This window comes from Sardina pilchardus, chromosome 2 (assembly GCF_963854185.1).
Source record: "Sardina pilchardus chromosome 2, fSarPil1.1, whole genome shotgun sequence".
Taxonomy (NCBI): domain Eukaryota; kingdom Metazoa; phylum Chordata; class Actinopteri; order Clupeiformes; family Clupeidae; genus Sardina; species Sardina pilchardus.
In genome coordinates this window covers 39,911,123-39,930,741 of record NC_084995.1, presented here as the reverse complement: position 1 = coordinate 39,930,741, position 19,619 = coordinate 39,911,123, and the positions used below count along the sequence as shown (strand labels likewise).

General features: G+C 43.3%; 4 protein-coding genes across 5 annotated transcripts; 3 read left to right on the top strand and 1 right to left on the bottom strand.

Annotated features, from left to right (window-relative positions):
* Positions 1-25: 25 nt before the first annotated feature.
* bfsp2 (beaded filament structural protein 2, phakinin) lies at positions 26-3,434 on the top strand. Of its 2 annotated transcripts, none has more exons than XM_062530435.1 (8): positions 26-584; positions 990-1,072; positions 1,356-1,512; positions 1,763-1,924; positions 2,105-2,233; positions 2,463-2,698; positions 2,887-2,972; positions 3,227-3,434. In XM_062530435.1, the coding sequence occupies exons 1-8, from the start codon at positions 153-155 to the stop codon at positions 3,271-3,273; spliced, it is 1,332 nt and encodes a 443-aa protein (XP_062386419.1). In that variant the 5' UTR covers positions 26-152; the 3' UTR covers positions 3,274-3,434. The 2 variants fall into 2 exon arrangements, with proteins under 2 accessions (XP_062386419.1, XP_062386418.1); XM_062530434.1 differs by having other exon boundaries at positions 3,209-3,434.
* A 49-nt stretch (positions 3,435-3,483) lies between these two features.
* klhl18 (kelch-like family member 18) lies at positions 3,484-12,173 on the bottom strand. The gene is made up of 12 exons (XM_062530433.1): positions 12,008-12,173; positions 10,790-10,920; positions 10,521-10,661; positions 10,208-10,406; positions 9,386-9,546; positions 8,841-8,977; positions 8,483-8,705; positions 8,030-8,134; positions 7,813-7,924; positions 4,681-7,647; positions 4,366-4,431; positions 3,484-4,203 (listed from the first exon to the last, which is right to left on the bottom strand). Exons 1-10 carry the CDS (start codon positions 12,140-12,142, stop codon positions 7,261-7,263), a joined length of 1,731 nt encoding a protein of 576 aa, XP_062386417.1. The 5' UTR covers positions 12,143-12,173; the 3' UTR covers positions 3,484-4,203; positions 4,366-4,431; positions 4,681-7,260.
* LOC134074373 (B-type lectin plumieribetin-like) lies at positions 11,433-19,604 on the top strand. The gene is made up of 4 exons (XM_062530437.1): positions 11,433-11,502; positions 17,869-17,973; positions 18,987-19,080; positions 19,217-19,604. Exons 3-4 carry the CDS (start codon positions 18,991-18,993, stop codon positions 19,481-19,483), a joined length of 357 nt encoding a protein of 118 aa, XP_062386421.1. The 5' UTR covers positions 11,433-11,502; positions 17,869-17,973; positions 18,987-18,990; the 3' UTR covers positions 19,484-19,604.
* Positions 14,641-15,739, top strand: LOC134074389 (B-type lectin plumieribetin-like). The gene is made up of 3 exons (XM_062530438.1): positions 14,641-14,800; positions 15,159-15,252; positions 15,354-15,739. Exons 2-3 carry the CDS (start codon positions 15,163-15,165, stop codon positions 15,618-15,620), a joined length of 357 nt encoding a protein of 118 aa, XP_062386422.1. The 5' UTR covers positions 14,641-14,800; positions 15,159-15,162; the 3' UTR covers positions 15,621-15,739.
* Positions 19,605-19,619: the final 15 nt, after the last annotated feature.

Below are 19,619 nucleotides of genomic sequence, written 5' to 3'. Positions count from 1 at the left end.
CCATAAAGAGGCATGTGCTGGGAGGCGAGGCCGTTTCGCTGAGTGCTGGGCAGAGAGGTTTTTGTTGAAGCAATGTCCATGGGTGAGTAGCTTGCCGCCATCACCACCACTACCACCATCTCCATCGTTGCTGCCACCGCCACACAAGAGCAATGCCTCTTCCGAGACGCCGATCCTCCTTCCTGGGCCAGTCAGCCACCGAGCGGCCGGGTGGCTTAGGCCGAGTGACTGTGGGGAGCACCAGCGCACCACGGGGTGTGTTCGTGGGCACGGCCCCCACCGGCGGCACCGGCGGCTGCCTGGGCGCGCGCGTCTCCCGCCGGGCTCTGGGCATCAGCAGCGTCTTCCTGCAGGGCCTGAGGAGTACCAGCGCGCCCGTGGTGCCCCAGCCTGGCGAGCGAGGCCACCAGCCCAGCTTCGACAGCCTCAACGGGTGCCTGCTGGAGTACCGCGACAAGGTCCGCGCGCTGGAGCAGCTCAACCAGCAGCTGGAGGAGCAGATCAGGAACTGCCTGGACCGCAAGGCGTCCAGCGCGGGGGCTTGGGCGACCCTGCGGGAGGACTGGGAGGATGTCTCTACACAGGTGGGGGGTCTAAGAGGATCAGCTGGTTCAGTGTGGGAGTGGATACAAGGATACAAGGAGGTTTATTTGTCATATGCATATGATTACTAATGTAAAGAATGCAGTGAAATGGTCAGTTTCTAAGATACAAAGCATAGAAATGAAAGATAAAGCAGAGTACATCATGTGCTACAGAGAGAATCAATGTTTGATACTTCATGCACCAAATGTGTTTTGTAACTCCATAATGATACAGTGACACTGTTGATAATCTTATATGTTGAAGCATTTAAATCAAACACCCATAATATAGTGGGTCTAGGTGCTTCAGATGGAATGTCATTTCACAAAGTGGTAGTGTTGTTTACCTTCAAACCGAGCCTTGTTTTTATATGGCCACACTAACGCTCCAAAGGTGCTCCTCAGGTCAGCGAGGCCATCCTGGACAACGCCCGGCTCATGCTCCAGACCGAGAATGTGCAGGCCAATGGTGAAGACTTCAAAGACAGGTGTGTCTCGGGGTGGTTGAGTGGCGCCAGCCTTTGCAGCATATCCACATTTGGATACAATGACATGTATCCATTTAGTTGATGCTGGTCACAAGTATGCTGCACAGGAGGGAATGTTTGTTTTGTTTTGAATTGAAGAATGTACACTTTATGTGTTTTCTTGGGAGTCTAATCCACTAACTTGGTGCTCTATTGCTCCTGAGCTATGTTCCTCTTTCCTTCCTCTTGGCATGTTAGAGGAAGGCTCTCCACATTTTGTTTTGCTTTGCTTGTGTCCTGGCAGATATGAAAATGAGCAGCCCTTCCGTAAAGCAGTGGAAGAGGAGATTAACTCTCTGTATAAAGTGATCGACGATGCTAATCTGACAAGGATGGACCTGGAAAACCAGATTGACTGCATGAAGATTGAGTTGAGAGATATAGCCAGGAACCATGAGGAGGTGGGTTGAAATTCTCACTCGGTGTTGGGCCAAAGCCTGTTTTCACACTTAATGTTTCAGTTTGTATATTTGGACTTTTTTTTTTTAGATCTGATAAGGCAAGACACGTCAACAGCAGCTATCCTGTATCCTGTATTATCAATCTGCCTTTTTAATCATAAAATGATGCATACTATGTCATATTTTGGTGATGTGACTGGATCTTAAATGTGTTGATTACTCTCTTGTATTGACCATCTGCTCTGGGCAGGATGTGAGGGTGTTGTACAATCAGATGGCTGGCCGGGAGGTGGATGAGCCCGATGCTCCCATCGAAACTAATCTGGACCAAATCCTCAGCTACATCCGCACCCACTGGGAGAAGGTTATCGAGAAAAACCGGGCCGAGACCGATGCTTACCTGGAATGCAAGGTTCACACTTCTACACTTCTAACCCATTGTGGCAATATATGGACAATTTCTATTCACTCACGCTTTCTTGTTGTCTATTCTATTTCCCTTGTGTATGTCTGCATATGGTCATGCTTTGTATTTAATCATGTGTGTGTGTGTGTGTGTGTCATTGCACACATGTAATGTAATCACAAGCAGCAGGCTGACAGCTTAAACAGCAAGCTGAGCAGGGAGGAGGAAGAGATGGAGGGTCTGAAGTCAGAGTGCAACGACGCCGGTTGTAAGATCCAGAGCCTGCAGGCCGAGACCGAGTCCATGAGAGCACTGGTATGAACTCTTCTCTATCTGCTCCTATCTCAGAGAAGCCTAGTGTGGGCCTGCAATATGACCCTCATCTGGTTATGATTACATTCCCAACCTGCTCTCTGAGGAGTAATTGCAGGGCAAGGACATCTGGATGTCGGCCAGATGCTGAGCGACTATGCAGCAAAAGTAATATCTGTAAACAGAGAGATCATAGACTGAAAGTCTTGGGGATTGCTGTGTGCTCCCTCAGAAACGTGGCCTGGAGAACTCCCTGAATGATGCCAAGCACTGGCATGACATCGAGCTGCAGAACCTGGGCTCGGTCATCGGGAAGCTGGAGTCCGAGCTCGCCGACGTGAGGGCCGACATTGAGCAGCAGCGCCGTGACTACGACACGCTGCTTAGCAACAAGATGAAACTCGAGAAGGAGATCGGGACCTATCATGGAATTCTTGATGGGGAGGAGAGTCGATTCCATCCAGGAATGTGAGTAGTTTATACTCTCCATACCTCCAACTATATTCAATATCCAATATTTCAATTCCACTCAACAATCTGATGACCTGATGTACAGAGTAGACCATCTTGGAATTTCGACATCAGGATTTCTCAACAGTGGAAATAACAGGTTTTCATACCAGTCAAATAAATGTCTCTGTCCCTGTACCCAAAAGGTGTTTTGGAGGTTATGCTGATCCTGAGGGTGTGTCCCCTCCCCAAGCTTCCTCATCAGACCCCCCCAGCAAACCCCGCTCTGATGGTAAATTCCCACTGTACCTGTAACCATTCTATGTGATGTTCCACATTTGGCCTATTTCAAACCCATGTTTATATATTTGTTTGTTAGATGATCAAATACAACAATATATTTGTTTGTTATAGTACTTGTAAAGCCTAGAATATAGATTCTACTAGATCATCACTTTTAGTGCTAATTGTTAAAAGTCTGAATATTTTAGCCCTTTTCTGAATCACTGTCTTGATGTCTGACTGAAGACATGATTTTCTCTTCAGGGAGAGATGTTTCTAGCTGCACCCCAGCCAAAGACCCAAAGAACTGAGATTGAGTTCCCGTTGTGTGGCTTTCTCCACTTATCTACATCTGTGCAAGGAGTACAAACCCGATCTCCACCGACCAGCAAGGGTTCTACTCTTCAAGCCACCGATTTCATTGAAGCATTTGAGGGTGAATGAAAATTCCAAATAAAATTCTGAAAATCCATTTTTTAATTGATGTGACATTTTTACATCACACACAGATGCTCATTACAAAAAAAAACCTTTCAGCGCCCAACTGGGGGTGATCTGTAATGTCTTTTACTTAGACAGACCCGGACTTCTGTGAAATCTGTGAAGAAGATGTTCATATTTATGCTGCAACTTCATAATGATGGAAGGAGCTGAAGGGTCCATTTCCAAAAGGATCTCCATTTCTTCTTGACGGAGCAACCCACCGGCCCAGCTGTGTCTCAGAGTCATCATGACGCAGTAGGAGGGCTGTGACGTGAGGGCGGTTGGCTCGGTAATAGGATAATTCTATAGTAGAAGCTAATGACATGCTGGGGCTGTAATCACCTGGCTGTAAAATCACCCCTCACGCCTATACTCATCACTTAAAACATGGCCTAGCGGAATCAAGGCTGCCAGGTGAGGTAACTGTGGTGAAATTTAATAACAGCACAGCCCCAGCACTGGTTTCACTGTAGGAGTGGGAGAACGGGGAATGTGTTTCAAAATGGTCAGGGTTGGTCTTTAGGTGAATTAGGGAGAAATCATAAAAAACAACAGACATTAACCATATGAGGGCGCATGTTAAGTTTGAACACTTCCCTCAGCTGAAATCACCACAAAACACTAATGAGGGTCCTTGATTACTGACGCGTTGTTGTTGGATCTCCGATGACCGAGAAGCAACCTGCACAAAATGGCTTTCTGGAGATGGAAGATCTTCTCCTACGAAACACAAAGCTCATGAAGGGAGTTTTCCAGTCCTGTGGAACAAAAGAAGACAAGAGTGAGGTCAACTTTGACTGGACCAGTTCTAGAACATCACTATACCACTCCACACCAAGGTCAAGGTAGACTGTTCAGGCCCAACAGGTTTATGTGAAGCAGTGACTTTTCATTAAAAAAAACTATAAGGCAATATTGACCTTTGCTGTTGCACCCAGGACAATACTTCTCTCCTCAAGCTTTGATACAATCCCTGAAGGAGCCATCTGGATATGAATAAGATGAAATAGAAGAGCTTGAGTGCATCAAATACTGCATTTGTGACCACACAGCCTTGCATCATGCTACAAGTCTATGGCAGTTTCACATAGCTTTTTTTTTTTAACATCAGACAATATTGCAACAGAATCATATCCAAAAAAAGTCTAGGTAAAGTTCCTCAAATCATACTCTGCAACGATAGCTTTGTTTTCAGCACGATCATGTCAATGCAGAAAAATTCACTCAAAACGTACCTCAGACATGATGGGTTGACCATTTGCAGTCCTGTGCACTTGAGCACACTGTGTAAGTATAAAGACCACGGCGATCATCAAAGGCAGTGGCAGGGCTCCTCTCATGGTTTCAGTGTAGCCTCAGTGATGTGAATGTGAGCATTTGCCCTGAAGTGGCTCTTGAAATACCTGCATAAGCCCACAGTGGGCCACCAGGGCCATAATTATGTTGAAGGGCGGGATCCAAACGATCCCAAATTATCCAAATTCTCTGATGCAGCACTTTAGAAGTAGGTGTGAATCTCCTAAACTATCAACTTCAGAGAAAGATATAGGCAACAACATTATTTATTTAGTTTATTATTTTTGACAAGGCATTTTCTTTTTTTTGTACATGACGCACAGTCCATCTATGAGTGTAGAGGAACTGAGAACAAAATATGACAATTTAATTTTCCTTCAACACACCATGATTTAAGAACAGACGTCAAGGAAAGATGCCTTAATTGTGTCAGTAAAACCTGGCTGAGGATTTCGGTTTTGATTTTAGCAGGCAAATTTCCCCGAACATGACCTCCCATCTCAGAACAGAGGTAGTAGCTTAAGACAACATGACAGATGTAAGAAAGAAAGAAAGAAAGGTGAGAAATCACCACTCCACTGATCAGAAGACAGTCCTCAAGATTAGAAAAAGCAATACTTAGAAGCCATATTAAAAAAGAGTTACTTTTTTCAAACCATTATGTGCAAAACCATATAAAGCAAAGTACAACAAATAATAAATAAAATCTATGGTCCAGTACCAAAAACCTAGGGTAGTAAAAATACTGCACCAGGACTGGAAGTTAATACAAAAAACATCATCTTACAATAATATCAGCAGAAAAAACACAGATGGCAAAAAAGTATCTATATTCAAAATTCACAGTACATTATCCCACGATTTCATGTTGCTGTTCCTCTCAACAAAATGTATAGAAAGTAAATGTATGGGAATGAATCCAGGAAGCAGAGCAGTTTTCATTCATTCAATTACTCTCAAAACTCTCCTACTAAAATGACATGGAAGCTTTGGGCCACAATTATAAGAACAAGTTATATGAAACACTCCCAGCCTGTTCAATAAGTCTTCAAGAATAGCTCATTGGGCTAGTTGCACACTCCTCTTCTTTTTGGTATCAAGTGAAGCAGTTAAGTCCTCATACCAAGAGACAGACCCCCGTGAGGTAAATCATGTGAGACATGCAAACCTTTCTTTCAGGTCGCAAGGATTTAAGGACTGACCCTTGCTATGGAAGAGGAGATGTGGAAAGTCCGTCATAGATTTTTTTCACGACCAATGAACAGGGCAAATGACTCATCATTAATATTTTATGTCATAGTGGTGGACTCATCATTTCCCCAAAAATGGTTAAACAGTTTCAACATGGCACATAAAGTGGACGTCACAACTGTTACTCATTTTCTGGTTGATTTCTGCGGATAGTCCTGTAGAACTGATATGATACCACCAATGATGTATCAAGAACGTAAGTTACACTTCCATGTCTGTGGTGATTGTACACCGTTGAAACATGATCCAGATCTCCCAACAATAAATAATAGATTTGCATGAAAGCAACCCTCAGTGGTTTTACTCTTCCCTATTAAAAACACAATTAAGCTTCCAGTTAAGCACCCATTCTCCCAGTCACACAAATACAGGATACGTAGACACAAACAAACAAACACATTCACTCATGCTCACGCTCTCTGACTGACACACACACACACACACACACACACACACACACACACACACACACAACACACACACACACAACACACACACACAACACACACACAACACACACACACACACACACAACACACACACACAACACACACACACAACACACACACACAACACAACACACACACAACACACACACACACACACACACACACGCAGTGTGTTCACTGAAACAGAGTACGTGGGGATCCATTTCTGGCTAAGAGCACAGTGGACAGGTTGGACTACGCTAAGCAGCTTTGAATGTTCACTGTAGATAATCATTATGAAATGCCCGGGATCTCTCACCTACACGTCTTCTGAATGTCGGGTGCCAAATTCACGTGCCCATGATATTGTGGACAACTGTCAAGCCACTAGACCAAATACATTCTCAGACTCCTGTCTCTCCCAAAACCTCTCTCTCTCTCTTGCACTAGTTTAGTCTAGTCAAATATAGGCCCTTTTTTCCTCTTCTCCCTTCGCGTCTTGTCTTCTGTTCTCTCTTCAAAGAGACCCGTCGGGAGGGACACAAATAATGAAATGCTTTCCCGCTGAAAGCGTACCGCGTCCTGGTGAAAAACATGTACTTGTGTATGTTCTGTGGAAGCTCCCATCGGGCCACTGGGCTCTGCTGGCTGAGGCTCAGTGAGTTTGCCAGGCTTACACAGTCAGTTGTAAAGCCTCAAGAGTGTAGTACCTAAGATGCAAAACATGAATCATGAATGCATTTTTGGAAGTCCTATCACCCATTAGGAAAAAAAAAGAAAAATAATGGTAACAAAACAAAAACGATACGAATTGGAGGTGAGGGTCGGGACTTGACGGGGCTAAGCGGGCTTGAGAGGTATACAGCCGACCCCCACCCCGCCCTCGTGGCACACCATCGGCGCCATGAACGTCCAGCGGTTGGTCTCGGGGTCGTACATCTCCACGGAGTTCAGGTTGGACTGGCCGTCGTAGCCGCCCACGGCGTAGAGCCGGCCGCAGTTGGCCACCAGCGAGACGCGGCTGCGGCGCGTGTTCATGGGCACCAAGTGGCTCCACTGGTCCGCCACCGAGCTGTACACCTCCGCGCCCATCAGGAAGCCCGAGCCGTCGTAGCCGCCCACCACGTAGAGCTGGCTGCCCAGGGCCGCCGCGCCGTGCCGACAGCGCTTGTTCATCATGGCCGCCACAGGGTGCCACAGGGCTGTGTGCTGGTTGTAGTACTCCACCTGGTGGAGGAGAGGTGCATGTACACCGTCAGCGCTTTCAACACAGATCTGACACAGAGACAATAGCACTTTTGTTGATTCTGCCTGAACCCCCTGGTAGATCTGAAAATGTCAAGAATTCTAAAAATTCTCCTGCTAAACCTGTGAGGTGGCATCGACACTGACCGTGTTGAAGATCTGTAGACCATCATGGCCGCCAGACACAAATATCCTCCCATCAAAAACGGTCACTCCAGCAGCACTGCGACTCGCACTCATCTCAGTCACCACCGTCCACCTGGGGGAAAGATCATGCATGCACGCAATAGCCATTTCATTCTCCGTAGGTTAAAACATGATGGGTTTGAGGAAGTGGAATATAAATAGCGGTAGCAGTACTCACCGGTCACTCTCTGGTGCATAGCATTCTACAGAATTTAACGAGGATTTGCCATCATACCCTCCACAAACATATATGTGTCCATCGACCACTACTGTTCCCATTGCACTGCAGACAGACAAGAGACAGACAGATGATTTGTGAGCAAAGTAGCACATAATTGTAACAGTATTAATGAGAATATCCCCTCTACAAAACCCTTGTAATAAACGTATTATCTACTTCTAAATTTGTATAAAATGATGTACATTTTATACATTTATTTGTATAAATGTATAAAATACCCATATACCCAGATCATCGTCACTTGTATGCTTTTTAAGTGTGCGAATGTAGAAACTCATGCTTTGTGGAAATGTTTCTATGTTCTAAATGTTGTTGAACTGCTTTGTTTGGTTGCAAACAAATGGAAAAATAGCCCATAGTTGCAAATATGAATTTGCCTACAATCCTCACCTGCGTTGACTATTCATACTAGACACTCTGCTCCACGTGTCGGTCTCTGGGTTGTAGACTTCTACTGTGCTGAGCCGTGACTGGCCATCATATCCACCAATGGCATAAAGCAACCCATTGACAACGGCCACGCCGACTCGACTTCGGGCCGTGGCCATTGGCTGGCAGCGGCCCCAGCAGTTTCCGATTGGGTCAAACATCTCGACCACGTTTAACGAGTCTCCTAAACGTGGAAAAGGCAACGTGTGAGTCAAACAGCTTCAGCTGCCGGGACTTACACAGCTATGAGAGAAAGGTCTAGAGAGCCAGTTAGGAAAGGAGGCGATGAAAGAAGGAGGAGCGACAGCCGCCGCAGCACCTGCACTGTTGAGTCCTCCCACTGCATATATGAGCCCGGCGATGGACGTGCAGCATCGCTGTCGGGTCTTAAAGGCCGAGAGGTGCGGGCGACGCTCGGGCATGAGGTGATAATCTTTAGCTTCATCTACTAGGTCTCTGTCAGGAGAAAGACAAACCATTGAACACAACCCACCAACAACGTACAGGACTCAAGCAGTCAGCTGTAAGGAGCAATTTTACCACAACATAGCTTAACATCTGTTAATGCAGCAGAAAAAAATTTGCAAATACATGACGGGTTCTACTAGACAGCATACTGCTTTGACCAACTGTTGAGCTTGGCCACCTCATAACACTTTTAGCTTTAGAAGGCCATCACATCACAAACCACTGTAACTCAGATTACCTCTTAAGATGACAGTAAAAGCAGTGACCAAATAGTTCAAATTAGTTCAAATATACAAATAAAAAAATGTACATATACTGTACACAGGCCATGTTCACCTCATACACACACACACACACACACACACTCACACACCGCAGCTCTACAAATAGTCGTACCTGCACTTGTGACAGCAGCGCACCAGTTCATCCTGTTGCACGCAGTCGGCCAGGAACTGGGGCCGGCACAGGGGCAGGCGCGTCCTGGCCAGCAGCTCCGGGAGATAAGCCTCCCGGTCCTCCCTGTCGTGCCGCACCCACGCCAGTACTGCCTCGAACACCTGAAGGACAAGGGGGAGGCGACGGGCACAGACACAGGCACAGCCGTCAGCCGTCAGCGAGAGGGTGAGGCCCACTGCTAAACGCACTGCAGGCTTTAAAGCCACATGGCCCCATCATCCAGGAAATTACTCCGGCTGCCTAGGGCTTCACTGTGAGCCGGGCCGCAAGCCTGGGAAAGCTCAAGCAGAATATTGCAGCTGGTGAGAGGGCTTTGAGAGTTCATACGCAGCTTTAGGGCAAAGCAAAGACCTGACTGAGTCCCCTTCTCCACCCCGAGATGCACATTCTGTGTCCAGACTGATTCAAAACACAAAGGGGTGGGGTGACCGGGGAACACTCTTTGCACTCTCCCCAAAGCCCTAGATCACTCACGGTGCTCAGGAATGTCAGCTTTGCTTTTTCAGGACAGCCTGCCATAAATGTTTTTTTTATTATTATTATTATCATTATAATTATTATTATTATTATTATTATATTTAGCAGCAATAAATATAATAGCAAATATGCTATTTATTTGACACAATACAACAACTGTTAGGTGTTCTACTGAATAACAACAAAGTGGCTTGATTGATTGATTGATTGCTTGATTGCTGCGTAGTGAGTATGAGAACCTCTGTACTAGTATGCGCCAGCGGAGGGGCTGGCAGTGGCACTGACCTGCTCCTCTGCTTTGACATTGAGCTCGTCACAGCCCACCAGCTCCAGCACCTCTTCCAGCCGAAGCCCCAGGAACTCCTCCGACATGGACACCTCCACAAAGTGTTGGTGCACAAAGCTGTTGGCGGCATCGTAAAGCGTGGTGCACATCATGGTCTCCGCGAACTGACGCACACCCAAACAGTTTTTTGGGTGCAATCTGCGAAAAGAAAAGCCAGTCTCATTATCACAGTCCCACAACGTCAGGAAGACCATATTTTGTAAACCTCAGTGTGCTCAGATAATAAAAAAGAGCTGTGGGAATACTGTGTACCTCTCCTGAAGGAAAGAGCAACAGGCATCCTTGACATTCTGCAGCTGTAGGAAACTGGCCCCTATTAAGAGGGCCTGGACGTTCTGCTGGTCTATTGCCACATGGCCGTTGTAAGCGAAATTTATCAGAGCTTCAAGAGCACTGGGAAGAGAGACAGAAGAAGATAAGAGAAACCTTGGAGAGCACTATACAATTCAGTGGTATACTTGAATCAGCAAAACAGGTCCAAAATGAACTTATGCATGGAATGTGAGGATTAGGAGGCCTACCTAGGATCCATTCCCTGCATGACAATCTCGTCCTGTTTACATTCCACCATGTCATTGGTGAACATGGCGTGGAAGTATGGAATGGAAGCTGCCAGTACTATCCTGTGAGCGCTGAATTTGTGTTCACCAACCTGTCAATAATATTACAGATGATATTGTTTACACAAAGGAGAGACCATAGGTCAGCTTTCACCACTGTGCCATTCACTTCTTTTCAAAATAAGCACTGTACACTACTGCAAGCACAGAAAGTGTAGGCCTAATGTCAAGGTGAAAACGAATTCTACAACAACAAATCATATCATGACAATGTAGGGCAGTGGAGCAAAATGGACAGGGGTGTATGTGAGAGGGAAGGACTGGAAGAGGATTATGCAACCGCAGAAACAACAAAGACACAGCAACAGCAGGCCACAGCAGACAAGCTCTCAGTGTTTAATCTGCAGATAATCATAATGCTGCTTAATACAGAGAAGTGACTACACCGGCATGGCAAGGGCACAAACGCCGACGTCACACAGTGGTTTAATATCGAAATGAAACAGACTGTTTCTAACTCATTTTGTCCACGGTACATTGTTTCCCATCCAATTTGTCTTGTCAATACTACCTTCCTTGATTCGGACAAAACGGAGATGGCCGACAATAATAGTTACTACAGCTGTTAAAATGTAGCAAAGGAGAGGTTACAATTCTGCCATCAGACTAGCAAGGTAATTTCTGTTTCTGCCAAAATTGTCGGTCTCTCATGCTAGCTGGCTAGCAAAGTGAAGTGAACGTGTTCTGCGTTAGCTAAAAGAGATCAATACATTGGCACCTGTTTATACATCGGGTTTAGTTCTTCCGGATATGGGCGTTCATAGATGATGGTAGGACAGGTCCATGTTAATTTAATGTTAGTTACCTATTAGCCTGATCTGTACATTTCATGGCAGAAAATCAAACCATTACCACAACAAACATTAAAAACCTCATGGAATTATTGTTTGGTTAGACATACTATTACAATGACTCTTTTAGAGTAAAGTCATACAACGTTCATTGTTTAACGTTAATCCAACAGGGAAAGCTAACTTGGCTTGCCATTTCAACACTCCCTCTTTCAACCTCTCCCAAGCAACAAGCACTCATGGCTAGTGGTATCAAGAGCTCAGCTAGCTAGAGCAGCTAGCCAGCTGCCATTTAGCTGCACAGTGTGCATTGGTGGAATTTCTTTACCTTCAGGGTCACATCACAGAGTTTCCCTTGCCGTCGGATTTCTTCCATGACTGCATACCCTCGACCTGGTAAATCGTGGACTGAAAAATGTACTAAATCTTCCAGTTCTTCGAATGTCATGTCACCCATCGTCATTGAGGAAAAGGAAAGACCGAAATATAGAAACGCAAAAAGATAGGGTAATGTGGGCTTCGCGAGTCTCCGTAGTCACTCTTCCTTCTCAGTCCGTGGTCGGCTGCTGCTGAACTTTCTGTAGGCTACTGCAGTCAGTTTCTCTAACTGTCTATTTCTTACCAAGAAGAACGTGTGTATACCTACAGGTGTTCATCAGTGATACTTAAAGATTTGACCTTAGCGTTCACTGCATCGTCGTTGAATCCATTAATCCTTGTCATTCTATGTCCCATTTCTCTGTATGACATGACTAACCAAACAAAGTAGTCAGGATTAACGATTAGTCTACCTTGTGTTCGAGGATTACTTGAATGCTAGAATGTGGTCATGTATTGTTACTATCCAACCATTCAGGAGTTAAATAATTTCAAGGACCTGGTAGGAAAACCCACAAGTTTCTCAGCAGCACATTTTTGATCAAATATATTCTGTGAGTGTTCTTGTGTGGCTCACTCAAGTCTTGCAATAACAACTTGGCAATAGTGCCCTATTGGCAATAGGCCTAATGCATGATAGGCTAGGCCTACTGTCATTTTATAGTCGTAGGCCTAGCTTAATCTACCAACCAAACCTGAAATTATGGGTCAATGAAAGAAACAAAACAAACTAACTTTCATAGTGCGCATAGCCTAGATTAATTTGCTCTGGTTGTGCAGCTTAGGCATAGGCCTACAGTGAATGTGAATTCAACAACAGGCATTGCTTGTTCAAAAGGTAGCCTAACAAAGAAAAGAAAAGCTAACTCGCTATCTAATCAACATGTTAAATTTGTGCAGCAAAAAACCCATTGTGATTAAGATAAAGACTATCAAATTGAACACAGAAATAATGACAGATTTGCTTTATTAGACTAGCGAAGCACATAGAAATAACTTTTCTTGAATTCAGTTTGTTATTGCATAAATTCATTGTAGTAGGCCTACGGGCATCGCAAAAAAACAAACAAACAAACAAACGAACAAACAAACAAAAAAACTAGAATATTGTGGGAAAAGTCCATTGTCTTGTCCAGACTCAAAGATAATAAAGCCTTAAGAAACAGCCAGTGTTTGACTTAATTAGCTGAGCTCTTCTCAGATGGACATTTCTATATTAGAAAGTCTTTGATATTTTTGGAGATACTGACCCATATGAGCTGTGAATTGTTGTCGTCTAGTATCTGACAAGATTAGAATCATCAAAATGAAAACAAACAAACAAAAAAAAAGATTTAAATATTTTCTGACATGTCAGATAATAAAGTTTTTCTGATTCTGATTCTGATTATTTCACTTCATGTGAAATGAATCTAGATTACATGACATTTTTACTTTTTGAGACAAACTATGGGATTTTTAATTAATTTGTTTATTTTGAGATGCACCTGTTTAACCCGCTTAGATGAGATTTGTTTTGTTGCATGTTGTACAGGAAGATCAGGGCATAAAAAAGATAATATTACAAACCAGTTATATGGAACATTTAAAGTGATTATGGTGAGCAGTGCTGCTGATACCATACAGTATAATGGAGATAGAAAGTCATTACTATTACACATTGATTACCAGTGCATAAATAATAATTTTATTATTTGTATTTATAAAATTACTATGCAAATAATATTTAAAACAAAGAAAAACCCTGATTGACAATATAATATAACAAAAACATGTTATTGTGCAATAGCACAGTAAGAGCTGAGAGGAAGATATTTCATCATTCATATTCAGTTCATTGTGTCTCTTTACAACCCTTATTGACCCAACGTCAATATCTGCCTTAAATCATGTGCATAATCTGATATTTTATATTCTTTGTGTGTCTAGTTTAAGCCATTGCTATTTTAAACTGCATTCCAGCCTTATTTGATTAGCATCTTTATTTAATCTCGAACAAAGTTGGCCCTGAAAATGTTTATAGTAGTTGTCTCTAAAAGAGATCTTTTGTGCAAAGGGTTTTAATTGGAAAGACATAGTTCACAGGTTGAGCTTGTGGAGATACTTGACCAGATGGGGATTGAACAGTAACTTTTCCTCACATCTGCTCATTCAATTAACCAAAATGACTTCTGAAGGCACAGTGCTGGCAGAAAAATTGAAGACAAACATAATAAAGCTACTATGACTGCTCAACATATGGTTGTTTCAAAGCCATATTAGAGTCCGTGCTCTCCATGATAATGTAAGTCAATTTCAAATACTGAATGAATTCCTTCTCCATCTGGGTGTAAGCCCTTATGTGAGAGATGCTGAGTTGTCAGATTATTGCAGTCATGAGGCCATGTGGCCCTGTCTACATTTAGATACTCCTTTTACCCAATCACAGGGCTCTCTATTTTCTTGATGTCTGGTATTTTCCCTGTAAACCATCTTTTCAGATCCACATGATGAGTGGGTTTCTATCCAATTATTTCACAAACACTCAGCACGCACATGAAACGAAGCGTTATCTTTTAAGTTTCTGTTCTCAACACCACACAGCGCTTCCTCTGTTCCTTGTCTGCACCTCTCTCCATCACAACCAGACCCCCTCCTCCTCCTCCTTGCCTCAGTCTTTATAAAATGGGAGGTCTCCACACCGGCATCACTTCACCCACAGCCTCTGCCTCGTCAGTCTGATCCACTGAAGCACGCCCAGCCTGTGAGTATGCATGAGAAGAATGCCGTTATTTCAACTTCAAACATTTTGCGAGGCGTGATGGTAGTCAGTCTCTTTCTCTTTGAGATAGATATTCTGCAAAGCAGTGGAAGAGTGATGAAATAAACACTTAGGGCTGAAATATGATAACTTTTTTTAATTCTGTAAAAAGAGTTGGTTGAGGAGAGCTGCATGCATGTTATGTATAACTATTTGCCAGACTTGCATCCCACCCTTTAACAGTTAAGATTTTTTTTTTCTCAAGACATGGGCTTATTGTGTTTTAAGGTAATTCAAGTTGAATATACAAGAGCAGTTCTGAGCTTTCTGTTTACACTGTCTTATTTTATTTCTTTGGCAGAACCATGAGCAGGAACTACATGTCCAAGTATGATGAGCTCCGCAAGGGAGACTACCTTTGGTCCAACAACAAGGAGTACAAGGCAGTCTTTCAGGTACCTCGCCCAGCTCCAACACATATTTTATTTCTGTGTATGTGTAAATTATTGCTCTTTTTTTTTTTTAAAAAAGTGTTCTCCTTCTCATCATGATGCAGGAGGATGGTAACTGGGTGATCTACGGCTGGAAACAAATGTGGTCGTCGGACACAGCCGGACAGCGCGACGCCTACCGCCTCTGCATGCAGGACGACTGTAACTTCGTTATGTACAAGCGCGACGACAAAGCCATCTGGCACACCGGCACCCACAGGACTGACGGCTTCAAGATGTGCCGCATGCACCTGCGCGACGACGGCAACCTGGTGATCGAGAAGGACGGTGAAGAGATGTGGAACTCTTCCCAGTCCAGGGGTATGAAATGACGCTGAGGGCATTCCTCGATCTCTGGAGCACAGCCTCCCTGGCTCTGGATGGGGGTGGTATGATGAAGGGTTGGTTGGTTGACAAACTGAAGTTGAATAAAGAGCAATATAAAAATGCATTTAGTCTCAGTTTGCTTCTTGTTCATTTTTCTGCAAAACGACCATGAAATGAGTTGTATCATCATACAAAAAGCTCATTGTCTTTATACAGGTGAAACATGATCTACACAATTAGCTTAAGGAAATGAACACAAAATGTAAATAAAAGTGTTCCAATAAAAATGTAGTACAAAATGAATAATTGTACACTGAACAAAAATATAAATAGGCCTACTTTTGTTTTTGGTCCCATTCTCCATAAATTGCAGAAGATGCGCAAAAGTTTTATTTCTCTCAAATGTGCACCTTTATTTAAATCTGCAGTATTATATAAGATCGTACAACCAAAAGGCTTATATCTCTCAAATTTGGTACACACCTTTATTCAAATCTGTGTTAGAGGTTATAAGATTAGAATCAATGATGATTTATTGCACAGTAACATCAAAAGGCCACTCTAAATGTGGTTTTAGCATATAGTACCACTGAATTCACAAGTTTGGGGGAACGTGAAATTGGCATGACTGCAGGAAAGTCCAACAGAGCTGTTGCCTATGAGCTGAGAGGTGAAATGCTCACTGATGTCAATTTAACCATATTTCTGATAACATTTTAAGAAGTCTTGCATAAGAAAAGTCTTCAACTTCAACGCATGAAAAACTGATGTGTTGTATTTACATTTTGTGTTCAGCATTATTTATAAAACAACCCTGTCAAAAGATCCAGAGCTCCACTTTAGATTTTGCATCACTTGACAATAACTGACTGAAAGATCCTCGTTTCCACTTTCATGAGCTAGATGGCAAATAAGCCAAGCCAAGCAGAATAATGTTTTTTTGTGACCAGAGCAATTTGCTTGGGGATTTTTTGGTGAAAAGTATTGCATCTGTAATGAATTATGTTTTGGACCCCTTGGCCATGGGTTGCGGGCCCCACTTTGAGAACTATGGTTTATATACAGTAGAATGATTGGTGGGGGCAAAGGGCCCCTCGCGCCCCGCACTTGCTACAGCCCGGTGTATGGCATTGGCTATGGTACAGGAGCACATCAGGTCAGGTTGTATGAAAGTGGGATATGTCAAATATCCATGGCTCTAATGTGAACTAAAATGAAACTTCAGTCTATCTAATATATTACTGACCTCATGTCATTGGAACATTACATTTCAGAAGATTACCTGATTTAATTTAAGGCCTATAAGGTCTTGCACTGAAATGGACACTGGAAGGATTGTAGATGAAGCTGTGGGCACAGTACTTGACATGAATTTTAGATATGCATAATTGTGTGAAATGATTGAAATTCACTTTCATCACATTGCTGTGTGTGGTGTTAGTGTAAGCTTGTATATGCATGCATCTGGCAACATAGTGGACCTTGTGTATTCCTAAAACTGTATGTAAGACACAGAATTATTATGAGTTAAGTTGGATTTTTGTCAAGATTCTTTGCACTGACTAGAAGGCACACTGAAGTCTTATACTTTTCCAGTTAAAGAATTCAAATAATCACTCAATCATGAATAAGAAAAATGTGTAGGCCTAATAGTCTAATAATGTAGAGTACTTCATTTCACCTAATCAGTCAAGAGGGAATTTTATGATTACTTGGCGTAAACATGCTGAACTACCGGCAACAAACACAATTTCTTTAGCAAAAGAAAATCTCATGTCATCTGTATTTTTTTTTACATTTGTGAAGATACGACTTTAAGAATGCATAAAGGGAATCAACTTTGATTATTTTTCGTGGTGTTATTCATGTAGAAAAAACACCCTTATTTTGCATACTACAGTACATTAGTTCTGGGTTTTAAATCCTGCACCAACTGAGTGTTACTGATGTGTATGAGGTTTTATGCTTTGTGTAGTTAGTTGCTAGTTTTCGACCAGGTAGTCCTTATTTAACTCACAAGGTCAGATAGGTGTTCATTCAATATTGCATGTTTTAAGGTACAAATTAAACTCCAAGGGCCGATCTCATTAACACTTGAAAGAGTTTGTTGCTCTTAAATTCCTGTTAAATGGTAAATTCCTGCAAGAGTAAATTAAGGTAATTTCACAAGAGAATTAGCAGATCAACTTGTACATCACAGAAGCTATTCAGGCGTGAAAGAGCTCCTCAGTCCCTCTCCTCCTCCTCCGGCAGCCTCCTCCTCTGCCCTCGGCCTATAAATGGGGATGTCGCTGGCCCAACATCACTTCACCTGGAGCCACAGCCACAGCAGACGATCCACTGAAGCACATCCAGCCTGTGAGTACTGTGCTCTCCCTCATTCTCTCTCTTTCTCTCTCTCTGTCTCTCTGCCTTTCATTGGCAGCTTTATGCTGGCAGAGATTGGGTGGCTTTAGCCCAGATATCCGGGCAAAGCTTCATCTCTCCGGACTTGGCGTGTAAATCTTAGGTATTTTTGACTGCCCTTGGGCTTTTCATTTCACAGTTTGAATCCTAACTTAATGGATATCATTCAGAATCTGTTCAATGTGTCTTATGTTTAGTTTCCAGAGAAGTGCCTCCGTTTTGATCTCTCTGTCCTGAAGAAACTTTGAACCTTTGCCATTATAAAACCCTCTGATTTTTTTTATTTATGTTTTTAAACCTGATCTCTCTTTCTTATCAGTGTTTCCTTTAAATCCAGCTGGGCTCAGTGCTCTGCTGTAGACAGAACCTCCATTTCTCATTAGAATGAGAGTCTGAGTGGGCATGGTGGTGGTGGAATCTAAGAGAAGGTTAAAAGCGCAAGTGCACTGTACTTATCAGTGCCTATTTGGGAGCCTCTTCTCCACAGAAGTGGAAACTCTCACCACATTTCCTCCAACTTTTCACTAAACCATCTGATCTTAATTAGCACAACTCTTCGGACAATAACCCAGCTAATTAGTGATACAACCTGTGAACAGGCAGGAATATGGCTCTTTACCTTTTGGGGGCTTGTCCACTTGCTCACTCAATTCTTAAGGGACAGGATTATGCTTTTTGACATCATGACATCAATACGGCCTTATTTTAGGACCAAAACAAAACACTGACAGTGATGATGTGCTAATGGCTTAACTCCACAATTTAGGAGCCTATCACTTTTACAGTATGTTTTCCACACACGTAATAGACCATTCTAAATTCTAACAGTAGCCTGATACCATTCTTGTTATACCATTGTAATACCATTACATGTGTTCTTAAAGTTTTTTTTTTTTTAAAGACAAGACTTGTCTATGTGTAGACATATCAGCCTAAATCTATGTTTTCTGGAACTGACCCCACAGAATCATGAGCAGGAACTACATGTCCAAGTTTGATGAGCTCCGCAAGGGAGACTACCTCTGGTCCAACAACCATGAGTGGAAAGCCGTTTTCCAGGTAAGGTCTTTAATTTCAATAGGATGAAAACCTTGGCCAAACCCCATCCCCCCTCTTTCAGGAAAGAAGTCTAGCTTACATTTTTGTCTCATTGGACATCACTGTGTGTTCAAGCCATGTGACTTTTTATTCGCAGGACGATGGCAACTTTGTGATCTACGGCTGGAGGCAGATGTGGTCGTCTGACACGGCTGGCCAGAGGGACGCCCACCGCCTCTGCATGCAGGACGACTGCAACTTCGCCATGTACAAGCGTGACAACAAGATGATGTGGCAGACCAAGACCCAGGCGTCCGGTGGCTTCAAGATGTGCCGCATGTACCTCCGCAATGACGGCAACCTGGTGATTGAGAGGGATGGAGAGGAGGTGTGGAACTCCTCCCAGTCCAAGGGATCCAAGTGAGGATGCCGTCTCCTGTTACAGGGTGTTGGCACAGACAACAGTGCACTCTATGTACACATGCGGAGTCACATGCCGTGTTTATTAATCAGTACGTTCAGTAAAAAGCAAACTGCAAACATGATTGGCCAAGTCTGGT